Consider the following 14,182-nt stretch of genomic DNA (forward strand, 5'->3'; position numbering starts at 1 on the left):
TAAACCCGGTCTACATTCATGTGCAGCCCATCCCTTTTTCACCGGATGAATTAAAGGACGGACGAGTTGGAAACAAAGAGTCGATATACAGTGAGTTGACGGAAAACTCTGCATGCACATGATCAATGAGATGAGACCTTTTTTTTTTTTTTGGTTTGATTTTCTCATTTTTGTTCTTTTTTTTTGTTCAAATCGGTTGTTTTTTTCCCCTTTCGTTCAAAATATAAAAACGTAATAATCATAAGCAGAATCCAGCATGATTAATGCAACGTTAATGCAATGTGTTTCTTAATCTTGTCATCTTTCTTATCTTAAGTGCTTTCAGGAACAAAATCGCGTTCAGTTCCATGGCAATCGTTCCTCAATTTAAAAAAAAGAAGAAGAAGAAGAAGAGTGCAAAAAATGGCATGAGGATGTCATTATTTCCCAGATAAAGTCTTTGTTTTATGCAGAACTCCCCACGTTCCCCAATGGAGAGGAAAAATACACAACGCTGTGGCAGTACCAGGGTCGACAGAATCAGTAATGATGCAACCGTCACATGTTGACATGTTCTTAATATCTTCTCGCTTCTGTGTGTTGTTGTTTTTTTTTTCTTGAATAGTTTTTGCCTTTTGGTAAATTGTTCGTTTCGTGTAAAAACAGAAAGAGGAAAAGGGGGAACAGTCTGGACTGGAGGTGGACGTTACATTGTGACGGGGCTCTTTGGCGAGCTCTCATGTTCCTTGGCCTTTTTCAGTTCTCTCGCCCTGTAAGAAAGAAAAGATGAAAGACAGGAGGAGTGCAGGGTTAGTTTACGTTTTGGACCGATGCTTCTCAGCGCTTTTCTCCCTGACGCACACGCCACTCTCAGCTCCTAGCCGCATTATGCACAGTGCTGCTGAGTTCTGGATTCTGACTGGTCTGGAGGTGTTGATTGATTTTCTCTAACAGCGGCTCTGACGTGCCTGGGTGCTAAAATATATTTTATTTCTGATTATTTCGATAGTAACAGTTCCTTTACAGTGACCAGTGACGTGTATTGCAGTACATGACCTTGTACGGTATGCATTATCTATCACGGGAACGAGTGCTGAATGTAGGACGTAACATCACTTTATGATTTCTCAGTAACAAGCTGCATTTTTTTTCAATAACTTCAGGAGAACGTGAGGGAACGAAAACTTTTCGCTCCTATGTTGTAAATGACACCAGGAACTATCATTAAACATAACTATACATGACTAAGAACAACACTTTGTACTTCTTAAACACAAACCCAAATCAGAAAAAGTTGGGACTTTATGGAAAATACAAATTAAAAAAAGAAAGCAGTCATTTCTAATTTTACTTTGACTTGTATTTCATTGCAGACAAAATGAACCCAAGATATTTCATAGCTTTTTTTTCTTCTGGTCAACGTCATTTCATTTGTGAATATACATCCGTTCCTGCGTTTCAGGCCTGTAACACATTCCAAATAAAGTTGGGACGGGGGCAATTTAGGCCTAGTAATGAGGTAAAACAATTAAATAATGATGTGATGTGAAACAGGTGATGACAACAGGTGACTGTAATCATGATTTGGTTTAAAATCGGTATCTAGGAAAGGCCTAGTGTTTGAGGAGCAAAATGGGCCGAGGATCTACAATTCGTCAACAAATCTGTGAGAAAATGATTGAAAGGTTTAAAAACAATGTTCCTCAAAGAAAGATAAGAAGGGATTTGGATAGATCACTCTTGTTCACGGAATCTGGAGGAATTTCAGTGCATAAAGGGCAAAGGGCTCAAGCCTAATCCGAACACCCGTGATCTCTGATCCCTCAGACGGCGCTGCATCAAGAACCGTCATTCATCTACAGCTGATAGAACCACATGGGCTCGGGATTACTTTAGCAAACCTTTGTCAAGCTACAATACGGGAGTTATATCCACAAACGGCAGTTAAAATTTTACTGTGCCTTATGTTAATTGTGTCCAGAAGCAGCGGCGTTGACTTCTCTGGGCTCGGAGACATCTGGGATGGACCATCTCGCAGTGGAAACGTGTATTGTGGTCAGATGAATCAGTACTCCAGGTCTTTTTTTTTTTTGAAGAAATGGATGCCGTGTGCTCGGAAGACGAAAAGGACCATCCAGACTGTTAGCAGGAACGAGTCCAAAAGCCAGGGTGTGTCCTGGTACGGGGTTGGGTCAGTGCCCTTAGCGAAGGTAACTTACACTTTTGTGATGGAGCATTAATGCAGAAAACTACACTGAGATTTTGGAGCAACATCTGCTGCCTTCAAGACGACGCCTTTTCCAGGGAGATTTCAACAGGACGATGCAAAACCACATTCTGCTCACGTTACAAAGGCGTAGTTGTGGAAGAAGACAGCGTGTCCTGTCTGTCCCCAATAGAGAATGTGTGGAGAATTTTGAAATGATAAATATGACAGTGACGACCCTGAAGTGTTCCACACCTTCAGACCTGTTTACAGGAAGGACGGGACAAAAATAACACCTGAAACACTTCATCATTGGTGTTTTCAGTCCATAAACATCTTTTAAGTGTTGTGAGAAGGAATGGAAGCGTTATAAAGTGCTTTACCATCCCAACTTTTTTTGAAATGTGTTTATTTTGAAAAAAACAATCAAATCCATGAGGTAAAACATCAAAAAATAATGTGCTGTTGTAATATTTTGAGTGCAGTACAGGTCAAAGATTATTTACAAATCATCGTTTTCAGTTTTAATCTCAATTTCAACACACCGTCCCAACTTTTTGATTTGGGGGAAGGATTAAAAACTTTGTGACTTTGGGGTGTTAACCGTAACACTTCGTATCATTGATTACTTTCCGATAACAGCATGACACAGAGTGTTTTATTCCTTCATTATAAAACTACACAGTCAGAACACGCAGGAGTAATAATAACTCAATAACTTCAGTGAAATGATTTCGTGTACTCCAGTGTTCCTTCTGTTCTCAGGGTCACGATGGTGCTGTGTTCTGTTCCTGTCCTAATACCACGTCGAGCCCGAGCTGTGTGTTAAATCAGGGAAAACATGATACCGTGCACTGATCTACAGAAATAACTGACATGAAACGAACGCCGATTTCATCGTTCATATCACTCTGACTAAATAACGTCTTGAGTCTCAGAGTAAATTTCGACATTAAAAAAAACACACACAAAAAAAACCCACAATACAATTTGACATCATCAAAACACGACATGCAAACTCTTTTGAAATAAATCCAGAATAAAAAGCAATAACGACTTGACAGCTAAAAGAAAAGTTTCACTGCTAACGTGGTTAGTAACTTTTCTCCACATGCATAATACATCATGTCACACAATTTACATGATAACAAGAGAGTTAAGAAGACAAAGTGTTAATAAACAGCATAAGTAACGTCATCTCTGTATTACTGCAAACATTTTGTTGTATCGAACACACCTGGAATCATAAAAACTGCTGAAATTCGCAGCCCCGACCCTTTAAATGAAGCATTTTCTTTTTTAAATTAAACCCAAGGCAAGGAGAGTATAAGAAACAGGCAGCCAGGCATTCAAGAGCCTTAAAGGAAGTGATGTAATTTACAGCATGCTCCGTAAGAAGCGAGGCCTCCTGTGGCCAGCATGCAATGCCATCCACACTATCCAGCAGTCCATCAGTCCATAGTGCTCTCAGAAAGCATCCTCATGACAAGAGAGATGGAGGAGAAATGAATCGAGTGACGGGGGTGCGGGTGGGGGAGGGGGATTTGGTTAGCGTTTGCTGTAAATATCTGTCGTTTGATCGTTCGTTACAACGATCGTCCCCTCTCTCTCTCATTCAGAGGCTTAAATCCACGGAGGCTCCGAGTTGGCTATCATGCAAGCAGGCATAAAGCGAAAGAGAGAGAGAGAGAGAGAGAGAGAGAGAGAGACTGAAAAAGGGACAGGAAGAGTCAAGACAGATTAAGAATTTAGGAAAACAAAGAGCATGATATAGGGTTGGATCGAACAGGACGTCAGAGGGGGACAGGCTGGTTTGCCGAGGCTGCACTCACCCGTTTGAACAGTCTATGGTCCATCAAGGGGCTTTGCGTAAACAGCAAAACAACACCACATAGCTATTAGCACATCCTGAAGGTCAGGTGGGGTGTGTAGAGGGAGGAGAGGATCCATAAAACGGGGTGCACGATGATCCATGAGTGAATTTAACATCATTACATTCCTGTCTGCTTTTTAATCCTCATCATTAGTTGCTCAAAAATAATGACAACTTTTTTTTTTTTTTTTAAATTCTTTGCTAAATTTTCATTTGGGTCTCTAAATTCTTTATGTAACATCAAATGGACTTGAAGATTAAAATTAAGATTAAGATGATGTAAAAGACAGTGGCTTTGTGCTGATTTATTCGGAGCGTAATCAGCACTGTGACTTACCTATGGCGACATCGGAGGAGAAATCGCATTATTTTTCTGGCGGCCTGGTCCTGCCTCTTGGTGAGCAGACCACTTCTGAAAGAGAGTGTTAAAAAGTGTCACTTAATTAGGAATACCATGTTCTCCTACTCAATTTTTTTTTCATGTAAACACCTTTAAAAAAACAACAGAGAAGTAAGGGCCCGGTCCCACAACACTGATTATACAGTAGCTATAACTCCAGCTCGGACTCTCCCTCTGCCGGGATTTAGTTCCAGTCTGGAGCAGAAACACCACAACTATAATCCTGACTATTATATCGCTTGGTCCTGTCACTCAGGGAAATAAATGCATGCAATTTAGGAATAGTCGTGGAAGTTTTTTCCAAGTAGTAGCACATTATTCCAGGTCATACTGTACAGCTTGGACTTCAAAACAACCCATACACACACTCCGGTGGTTGATATAATACGGATAGGTCATGGATTACAGAAATATAATAAAAAAGGATACAGAATACGGAGTGGTTACGGATTTTAATATGGATGCATCACGGATGCTAATAATTTACCAATCAGTCACGGACGTTTCAGTATATTACAGATTGGTTACCGATTTCATACGGATGATCCATCACGGATAAAAAATTAAGAATTCTAAAACAATTAAATGTTTGGACTGCAGGAGTTCATAATTAAAATATCTGACCTGCATTTATATGTTTACTTTATTAATTTACTATTGATATTTCATGGGAGCAGCACGGTGGTGTAGTGGTTAGCGCTGTCGCCTCACAGCAAGAAGGTCCGGGTTCGAGCCCCGTGGCCGGCGAGGGCCTTTCTGTGCGGAGTTTGCATGTTCTCCCCGTGTCCGCGTGGGTTTCCTCCGGGTGCTCCGGTTTCCCCCACAGTCCAAAGACATGCAGGTTAGGTTAACTGGTGACTCTAAATTGAGCGTAGGTGTGAATGTGAGTGTGAATGGTTGTCTGTGTCTATGTGTCAGCCCTGTGATGACCTGGCGACTTGTCCAGGGTGTACCCCGCCTTTCGCCCGTAGTCAGCTGGGATAGGCTCCAGCTTACTAGAGATAATGAGATGAGATGAGATATTTCATGGAAAATCACATATCCGTGAATAAAAGATCCGTGCTTTGTATTATATTTTTTTATTTTCTGTGAATCCGTATTCCGTGACTTCATGACACAACAAGGATGTTGCCCAGGGAAAATAGGACGTGCTCAGACAACGTCACATGGAAACAATGACCTGATTGGTCAGATATTTTATCGGATCAGGTCCGGGCCTGAAAAAATAAAAATCGCTCCAGAAGTAATCTCACCGATACGGATAAACCCAGACCTGGGCTACAGGGATCTTTATCGGTCTGGTGTGAGTACCGACCACATAAACTACTGATTTATTTATAGCTATCGTTATAGTTATCGGTATTGTGGGACCGGGCCTTAACAATGGATTCAGTTATGTAATACGTATATGCTACTAGTCACAGGTTTGTTACAGCACAAGTCCTGCTGTTGTAGGAAATGAATCAACCAACAATGATCATTTTCTAATAAAAATCACACCCTGAAGCAAACTGACAACAATTACAGTGGTTAATTTACTAAAGAATGACACGTCACATTTTTTTTTTTATCCATTCATATATTGTATGTTTCATATTGAAGATTAATCGACACCTTCTAACCAATCAACTGCAAGCTGGCCTAGTGGTTAGTGTGTCTGCCTCTTGACCGGGAGATCATGAGTTCTACTCATGGTCAGGTCATACCAAAGACCATTATAAAAATGGTACCTACTACCATCTGGTGAAGCCACAATACAGATGTGAGCAGGGGGTCAAACTCTTGTGGTTACCAGAGGACCCGCCCACTGTAACCCTAGCTATGTGAGAGGCTGAGGGCTACTGAAACGGAGATTGGTGCCGCCCAGTGCACCTTAAGGGCCTGGTTAGTACTGGGACGAGAGGCTGCCTGGGAAGACCAGGTCTCAGCACGGGAGGGACTTTTCTGACCAATCAGAATCCAGAATTCAACCACACTGTGTGTGGTATTATTATTATTATTATTATTACCACCTCTGCGAACTTTGTTGGAGGTTATGTTTATGCCTCCATTTGTTTCCTCAGCATAACTTAAAAAATAATGAACAGATTTTGATATAATTTTGAGTTAAGGTGATCCATGGGCCAAGGAACAGCTGCTTAGATTTTGATGTAAATCCGGATATGTATGTGGATCCAGGATTTTTTTTTTGTCTTTTTGCAACATAACTCAAAAATAGGTACTCTATGAGTACATGTGGCTACTGTTCATAAATAAAACTGTTTTCTGACCCCATGTTCATACAGTAAATATCGCATATATACATGTTATCGGTGATCCTCGCCTCATCTCTTAGAAGCGTCACCAAGCTGTGAGCAGCATCAGGGCTTGGAGTATTTTGGTTACCGATTTTGTTTACTGCGTTTTGTTCAAAATTCAGTGCTGTGAACTCGATCTATTTTCAAAATAGTAAGAAAGAAAGCACTTGTTCATGAATTGTCTTAGAAGCATTATTTAGTACTAATGAGCACATTTTGCTTCACAAGTGTAGTGTAAAGACTCTAAAATAAAAAATAAAATAAAAAAATTAAAGCGAGTAGCAGAAGTTTGACCAATTATACTTTTAACTTTTACTCTTAGTTTTCACAAAGGAGCTGATTTATTCCCACATGCGACTTTTGTAACTGCAAACCGAGCGGATCGCTCAGAAGATTCCAACGTTGTCTTCGCTGCCTTCTCGAGTTTTTGTTGAATGGCTGGAATTCTTGGTGTAAATATCTACCAAAAAGCTCAAAAAAACCTTACAAAACCTTTCATTTGACCTTTCAGAAGGACCAAACAAAAGCTGTGATAATCAAAAGGTCAATTTTCTCAAAATAAACACCACTTACTCGATATCGAATCAGTAGTCTTGGCGAACCACGAGGTGAATTTCGTTTAAGTTTTTACCTGCCGATTATCTTCCGATACGATGAAGTTATAACGGGGTTTCTCTTATTTCGTTTCTGGTTCTGATTGGCTCAGAAGTTTATCAAGAAGTAGAACAGGTAATTGAACTTGATCAGGATAAGTGCTGATTGGTTATGAAGTTTCGCTATTGTTACACTCATTCTTACAACACGATGACACAGTGGCTACTGCCTCGCTTCGCCTCTATGAGGCAGTAACCACAAAAAGTAGTGAACGGATTTGGATGAAATTTGGTGGATAGCATTAGCATTATCCTACGCTCAGGTGATTTGATTTTGATGTTGATAATACTATATGTGAGCTTGGCAGAGGAATGAATGTTACCGTGTTCTTCTAGTTAATATTCATATTTTAGGCTTTTCTGATGATCTGAGCTGAATTTCTGAAATAAAATAATTTCAAACATTTCTCGATTCACTGAATTTTTAATAAAAACCTTCTTCCACTGACTTAAACAGAATTGATCACTGGATTAGATTAGATTAGATTAGATTAGATTAGATTAGATTAGATTAGATGTACAGGTCAGTTCAGAAGCATTTCACGATAATGTCTATGCATTACATTTCCCATCACTCAGAAGATGAAAAGATTAAAAGTTTTTTTTAAAAATAAAATGCTTAATAATATATTAATAGATTAATTTCTATTATTATTATAATTATTATGTCTTTTTAAACAACTGATGTTTAAATATTTGTTGTAAAACATTACGGATTTCAAATTTTTCAAATTAAGGGTACTGAATGGGAATTGAACGTCTTTTCAACACCTTGGTACAGAGCATTTTCTTCGTTTCCATTTAATTTTTCCCTAAATTAATAAATCTTGGCCAGTTCCTGCCCACCAGTCAACTCTCCCCTGTAAAACCACGGAGGTTGTAGTGCTTCCTGTGAAGCCAGTCATGTTTGCAAACTGCTCACAGGGCAAGAAAGCGCTATCTACCTTCTTCTGGATACATGACCTCACAGGTGCATATGATTGGTTCATGCTGCTGTGATGAACACGGGAAGACAGTGTTGCCACATGGGAACCTTCTTCAACACGGTACTTCGTGTTGGTACCTGAGTTTATGCTGCACCAGGGCTGCAGCTGCAGCGGCGTGAGAGTGCGAGTTGGGTCGGCCCAGCTCCTTGTAGCTGCGATAGTATTGCTGGATTAGCATGGCTGCCCGACGACTTTGCTGGAACTTCTTCTGCTCATAGTAGCTGCGAAATTTACTCTGGATTAGGATGGCGGCCAGCGTCATCTTCTTATAAAGTGCATACTGCCGAAGGAATAAACAAGCACGTTGTTTCAAACATCCGAGCACCATTTCTCCAATCGCATGTATGTCCTGTGAAAAACGGCCGGCCATATTACCTTCAAGGCTATCCATGTCAGCTTGTGGAAGAAGAAGAAGATAAGGAGGAAGGAGATAAAGGTACACCAAAATGCAATTTTACTTCTGACTAGAGTCAGGAATACAGGAGAACATCTCCGAGGTGGTGAGCCTACCTGTTTGTACTTTTTATAACAGCGCTGAATGACAGCAGCTGCCACTTCCTGCTGCTCTCGGAGTGGACGCCCCTGCAGGAGGGAGGGAATGGAATAAGGGAAGAGGCAAAGAGAGGAAGAGAGGACAGGAGAGGGGACAGGTTAGTATTCACAGCGGGTCTGCGAGTGCATGACCACGGAGATGGCATTAGATTCCGCTTTTTTCGGCTGCCCGGGAAGTCCACTTAGATTGTCAGAGTACCTGAAACTCTGTGACATCATCTGGAGATGTAAGGTCAGTGTGTTATAGACTTGGGAATGGGACACACATAACATAAACTGTATATATAGAGAGCAATGCAGTCATTTCCTGTAGCCAGGCCATGCTTAGCTCAAGCAAGACTCGTCATGCTTAACTGCAACGCACGAATCCAAACACAAACCATCTTGTCACCTTTAAACCCCTCAAACAACCTGAGAGATCTGGTTTCTATCTTGGGTTTACCTTACAACACTGCACGATACAGCACAATGACTGAAACCAGGCCACAATGAACACCAAAAAAGGGGAACACCATGACAGCCTACATGAGCAGTGATACAGAGATGTCCCTGGATCCGGATGGGCCCTACCTTATACTTGCGGAAGGTGCTCTGGACTTGGCGCGCTGCCTCGTACAGCTCTCTCTGCTCGTGGTCGGACAGGGCCAGCTGGGTTAAATCCCGTTCCTTTTTGCTGTGAGAGACATTAAGAAATGCGCTCCAGTCTGCTGGAGACGGAAGTCCGAGTTTCCCGAAAGGGCTTTCGGATTCCGGGTGGCTGCCAGCGTGGCCAGCGCCCAATCCTGTGGAGCACGCCAGCGGCTTGCTGTATAAGAACCTGAAAAAAATTATGCTTCAATTTAAAATGATGTACGGTATAATACTTCCTTTACGATAAAGCCAAAATATGAGTGTATTACCTTTCTGCATCTCCAAGATAAGTGGCTAACCAGCTCATAGTGCTGTTGACCTCAACGCTATCCAGAGGCGCTGACTCTGTGGCCACGAAGTTTTCGCTCTTGATGCGATCGGGCGTTGCTTCGATGATGTGCTCGGCCAGAGTCATCATATTCAACTGAAACGTGGAGGAGTCTAGTCACTAATTCTGAAAATCAACTTATCGAATCTGTTCGTAATACATCAGGAATATCATATCGAAGCAGTGTTGTGCTGCTACAGTAAAACGAGACCATCAATGACGGCGTCCCTCACTCCGGCCCCGTCTAGTCCAGAAGGAACGATCTAAAGTGGGCCACCACACTTGCACAATAAATGTTGTAAGCTATATACAAGCTACATATAAAAGTGATATCCACCCTAGGAATACCGACCTATTTGCCAGAAAGAATCCAAAACGGTGAGGAATTGACCGAGAAGAAGCGACTTTTGTTGAACTGCAAGACGTTAAGGCTTAATTAGTCCATAACTTCATTAATAATTGTAATGAAGCAAATCTGGGTAGAAGTTCTATGCAACCTAGGTGCCCCTACCTTCATGCCAGAACGAATCAAAATCGGTGAAGAATTGAGGGAGAAGAAGCGATTTGTGTGGAAACTGCTCGTTAGGGATTGATTAATTACGCCATATCTTCATTATTAATTGCAATTATACAAATTTGGGTCTTCCCCGGGGCCTCCTCCCGGGCGGACATGCCTGGAACACCTCCCCAGGGAGGCGTCCCGGAGGCATCCGAAAAAGATGCCCGAGCCACCTCAGCTGGTTCCTCTCGATGTGGAGGAGCAGCGGCTCTACTCCGAGCTCCTCCCGAGTGACTGTGCTTCTCACCCTATCTCTAAGGAGGCGCCCAGCCACCCTGCGAAGGAAACTCATTTCGGCCGCTTGTATCCGCGATCTTGTTCTTTCGGTCATTACCCAAAGCTCATGACCATAGGTCTCTCGGCTGGCCTGGGAACGCCTCGGTGTTCTTCCCGAGGAGCTGACCGAGGTGTCTGGGGAGAGGGAAGTTTGGGCTTCCATGCTTAGACTGCTGCTTCCGCGACCCGGTCCCGGATAAAGCGGAAGAAGACGAGACGAGACGAGACGAGACAAATTTGGGTAGAAGCCATATGCACCCCAGGCAGACCTACCTTCCTGCCAAAAAGAATAAAAATCGGTGAAGAACTGAGAGAGAAGAAGCGATTTTCGTGAAATGTGGACGACGCTGGACGGACAACACATGATGGCATAAACTCATCACCTATCGGCCGGGTGACCTAATAATCAACAATGAGGTGGTGGGATGACGTGGAGTTACTGCTACCACACTGAAGTTTCTCTAACAGCATGCCCTGAAGGGCTTTACTCCTCGATACCACAACAATTTGCAAATTATTTATTTTTTTGTGAGATTTTATTAATTAAAGAGTGACATTTCATATTTCATACATTTTATTCATTTCGAGCTACTTTTAATGTTGTGTTCTGCCCGTTAAACAAGTCAGTTCCTGCTGTCACGTACATTATAGCAGCTATAAATAATCGCTCCCTCACCAGCCTCTCTCTTGTCTCTCTTTTCAAAAAAACCCACAAGTTGTAATCTCCTCTGTCCTGAAGATGCTGGAGAGCTTAAAGTTCTGGACCCCTTGCACTGATGTCACATTTACGTTAGCAGCCGTTGCTACGCTTATGAACTTTGTTTACATGCTGTTTACGTCCTGAAGACGAGCGATATCGAAGATGTCCGACGTCTGTTGCTGTTGTCCGAAGAACACTACAGCTAAAAAAGCTCTACTACCGGATTACTTGGATAATCTTTGTCAGAAAAAAGCGAAGGATAGATACGCGCACTTTATTAGCGGTTATGATCCGTACAAAATTCCTTGAAATGAAGTGACGATGTAGATTTGTGGCCTAGCCTTAGCGTTAGCTCCATGTTGGAATGTACCTTCTTTTCCTGAAGAGTCCCAACACGGAAGAACAGTCAAATAAAATGGCCTGAATGAGGCTGTAGCTCATACCGGCCAAGACGCCCATAAAATCGTAAATAAGACAGGTGGCACGACCATCTTGACAAGTTTTATGCACACCCACTTGGGGAACATTGTATGAGAGTTTGATCGAAATCTGATCAATCCTGCAAGAGTAGCAATTTTTGTAAATTGTGGACGGACGGATGACGAGTGATCGCAGAAGCTCAAAAACTACAAAAGCAAGAAAACCTTTGTGGAAAGGATTTTTCCCGACATCAGCTTTTGGAAACAGAATGTTGTGAAAGCCAAAGCATTTACCCTCAAAGGACTCCTATCTGTTTTACATCTGACTGTTACAAAGCACAGACACTGGAGACTCCTCCCATAAACGTTACCTTCACCATATCAGCATGTTAGAACGAGAGCGTTAATACTGTATAAACCTGCGATTTGTAGCTGTAACTGTCAGAGCTGCTGTGATAGAAAATTAATCAACTCGGGGGGCGTCGTGGCTCAGGTGGTTAAGGCGCCATACCATGAATGCGGGCGACCCGGGTTCGATTCCGGCCCGAGGTCATTTCCCGATCCCTTCCCGTCTCTCTCCCGCTCATTTCCTGTCTCTACACTGTCCTATCCAATAAAGGTGCAAAAAGCCCAAAAAAATATCTTAAAAAAAAAAAAAAGAAAATTAATCAACTCAATCCTCGTGATTAAAACAGATATGCGAGATGCGATCAAGGCTTTTCATTTACGCTACACTTCAGCGATATATATTATATTAACTAACAATCTGGTTTTGATAGCGACGTGCATTTCCACACCTGTAGGTCCCCTGTGTTCTCCAGATCCTCCTGGCCCACCAGAAGCTCAGAGACTGATCCCGGACCGGATGCTTCTCGTAACCTCAGTCTGTTTGCCAACCTTTCTTTAGCGAGTCCTCCAATTGGCCCTCTGCGTCCTACGGTCTGTCTGCCGCTCCATCGCCCGCCTCCGCAAGCCGAGCCCAGCTTCGTCTGAGACTTGTCTCCTTTTCCTGACTCTTTGTCCATCGTACCTGCTCTGGCTGCTTTAGCAGGGCATGTTTTAGTCTTGTTGACTTGCTCTCCTAAACCCAGAGGGGTAGAAGCGGGCTTGCTTGACCTTGTTTGGTGGATCTCTGGATTGGGTTTGTGTTTCTTGGTTAATGGGGCGTCGCCTTGGCTTTCACTGTTGTAGAAACTGGAAGATTCAGACCTGGGCCTCCTCAAATCTGCAGAGACGTAAAACAAGAATGGAATCATACTTTAAATCCAGCTATTATGTGTCTGTACAGTAGTAGAAGTGCTCTTACTGAATGAACGCTTTAGGTTAAATGACATTTATCAGTAGATTTAGCATGACTAATCACCTTGGTTGGAGCTCGGAGTGGAGCTAGCAACATTGCTCCCTCTTATTCCAGAGGTGGTCTCACTTCCCCAAACATTCATCCAACCCTCCGTGGTGGAGCTTTCTGCAGACGAGGAGAAAGCCCCTGGAGTCTGCTGCTGATGTTCTTCCCTCTGAAGGTTTTCCAGACACTCTGCCAGCTTCGTGTGGCCCCGGGATCGGGCTGTGGCCAACGGTAAGCGTCCGAGAGAATCAGGGATAGCCAGGGCACGTCGATCCCACTTATACAAAACCACTGCTGCCTCCGTGTGACCCAAAGCACAAGCCCACATCTGGAGAACAAAAGTCATGATTTAAAAGCCAATTTAAGACAACACTTAAATAAAATAAATCAGTTTGCCACCAAAAACTCACCAACGGGGTGCAGGAGAAGTGATCGACATTCAAAGGATCCACCTCTAACTCCAGGTCAATGCTGTCTGCATGCTTAGTGCTGTGGAAAAATAACCTAAAAATTAGCGCCATGCGTTAGCGCTACGACCGATATTTCATGCGCGATGTTAAAATATCACTCACCGCCACTTGATGAGGGTCTGGATCAGGTTGGCGTAACCCTGCGCAGCTGCCAGGTGGAGTAGGGTCATACCCCGGAAAGTTTTGGAGTGGATTAAGTGCTTGGATTTTGCCCAGCAAGCACGGTTCATCATCTTCTCACACACCACCACGACACGACTCTCAAAGGAGCTTCCAGCTTGTCCAGGACTCTGACTCTGACCCGGGGAGAGCTGAGGGGACATCGCATCCGACGTACATTACTACGCCTATATAATCACAACATGCTGTTGCAGGAAAATAATCAACGATGGGACAGTGTGATCAAGCGGAGTGCCTCTTCTTATGATTCTTATCATAAGTAATAAATAATAGCATGTCATACTTATTAAAAAGAGGAGAACCGTCAGGGTGTTCAGAGAAGCCCAAAC

General features: G+C 42.8%; 1 protein-coding gene across 1 annotated transcript in view; it reads right to left on the bottom strand.

Moving 5' to 3' along the window:
• Positions 1-258: 258 nt before the first annotated feature.
• The window catches only part of LOC132874328 (calmodulin-binding transcription activator 1-like), a 499,951-nt gene continuing 486,027 nt past the window's right edge, over positions 259-14,182 (bottom strand). The window contains exons 13-24 of the mRNA XM_060910417.1: positions 13,776-13,984; positions 13,614-13,692; positions 13,222-13,531; positions 12,656-13,083; positions 9,846-10,000; positions 9,517-9,763; positions 8,905-8,976; positions 8,770-8,790; positions 8,472-8,674; positions 4,396-4,470; positions 4,018-4,048; positions 259-749 (exon numbers count right to left, since the gene is read on the bottom strand). Of these exons, the coding sequence (XP_060766400.1) occupies positions 717-749; positions 4,018-4,048; positions 4,396-4,470; positions 8,472-8,674; positions 8,770-8,790; positions 8,905-8,976; positions 9,517-9,763; positions 9,846-10,000; positions 12,656-13,083; positions 13,222-13,531; positions 13,614-13,692; positions 13,776-13,984 (1,863 nt within the window). The 3' untranslated portion in view covers positions 259-716. The remainder of the gene's footprint in view (positions 750-4,017; positions 4,049-4,395; positions 4,471-8,471; positions 8,675-8,769; positions 8,791-8,904; positions 8,977-9,516; positions 9,764-9,845; positions 10,001-12,655; positions 13,084-13,221; positions 13,532-13,613; positions 13,693-13,775; positions 13,985-14,182) is intronic.

This window comes from Neoarius graeffei, chromosome 26, assembly GCF_027579695.1.
Source record: "Neoarius graeffei isolate fNeoGra1 chromosome 26, fNeoGra1.pri, whole genome shotgun sequence".
NCBI lineage: Eukaryota > Metazoa > Chordata > Actinopteri > Siluriformes > Ariidae > Neoarius > Neoarius graeffei.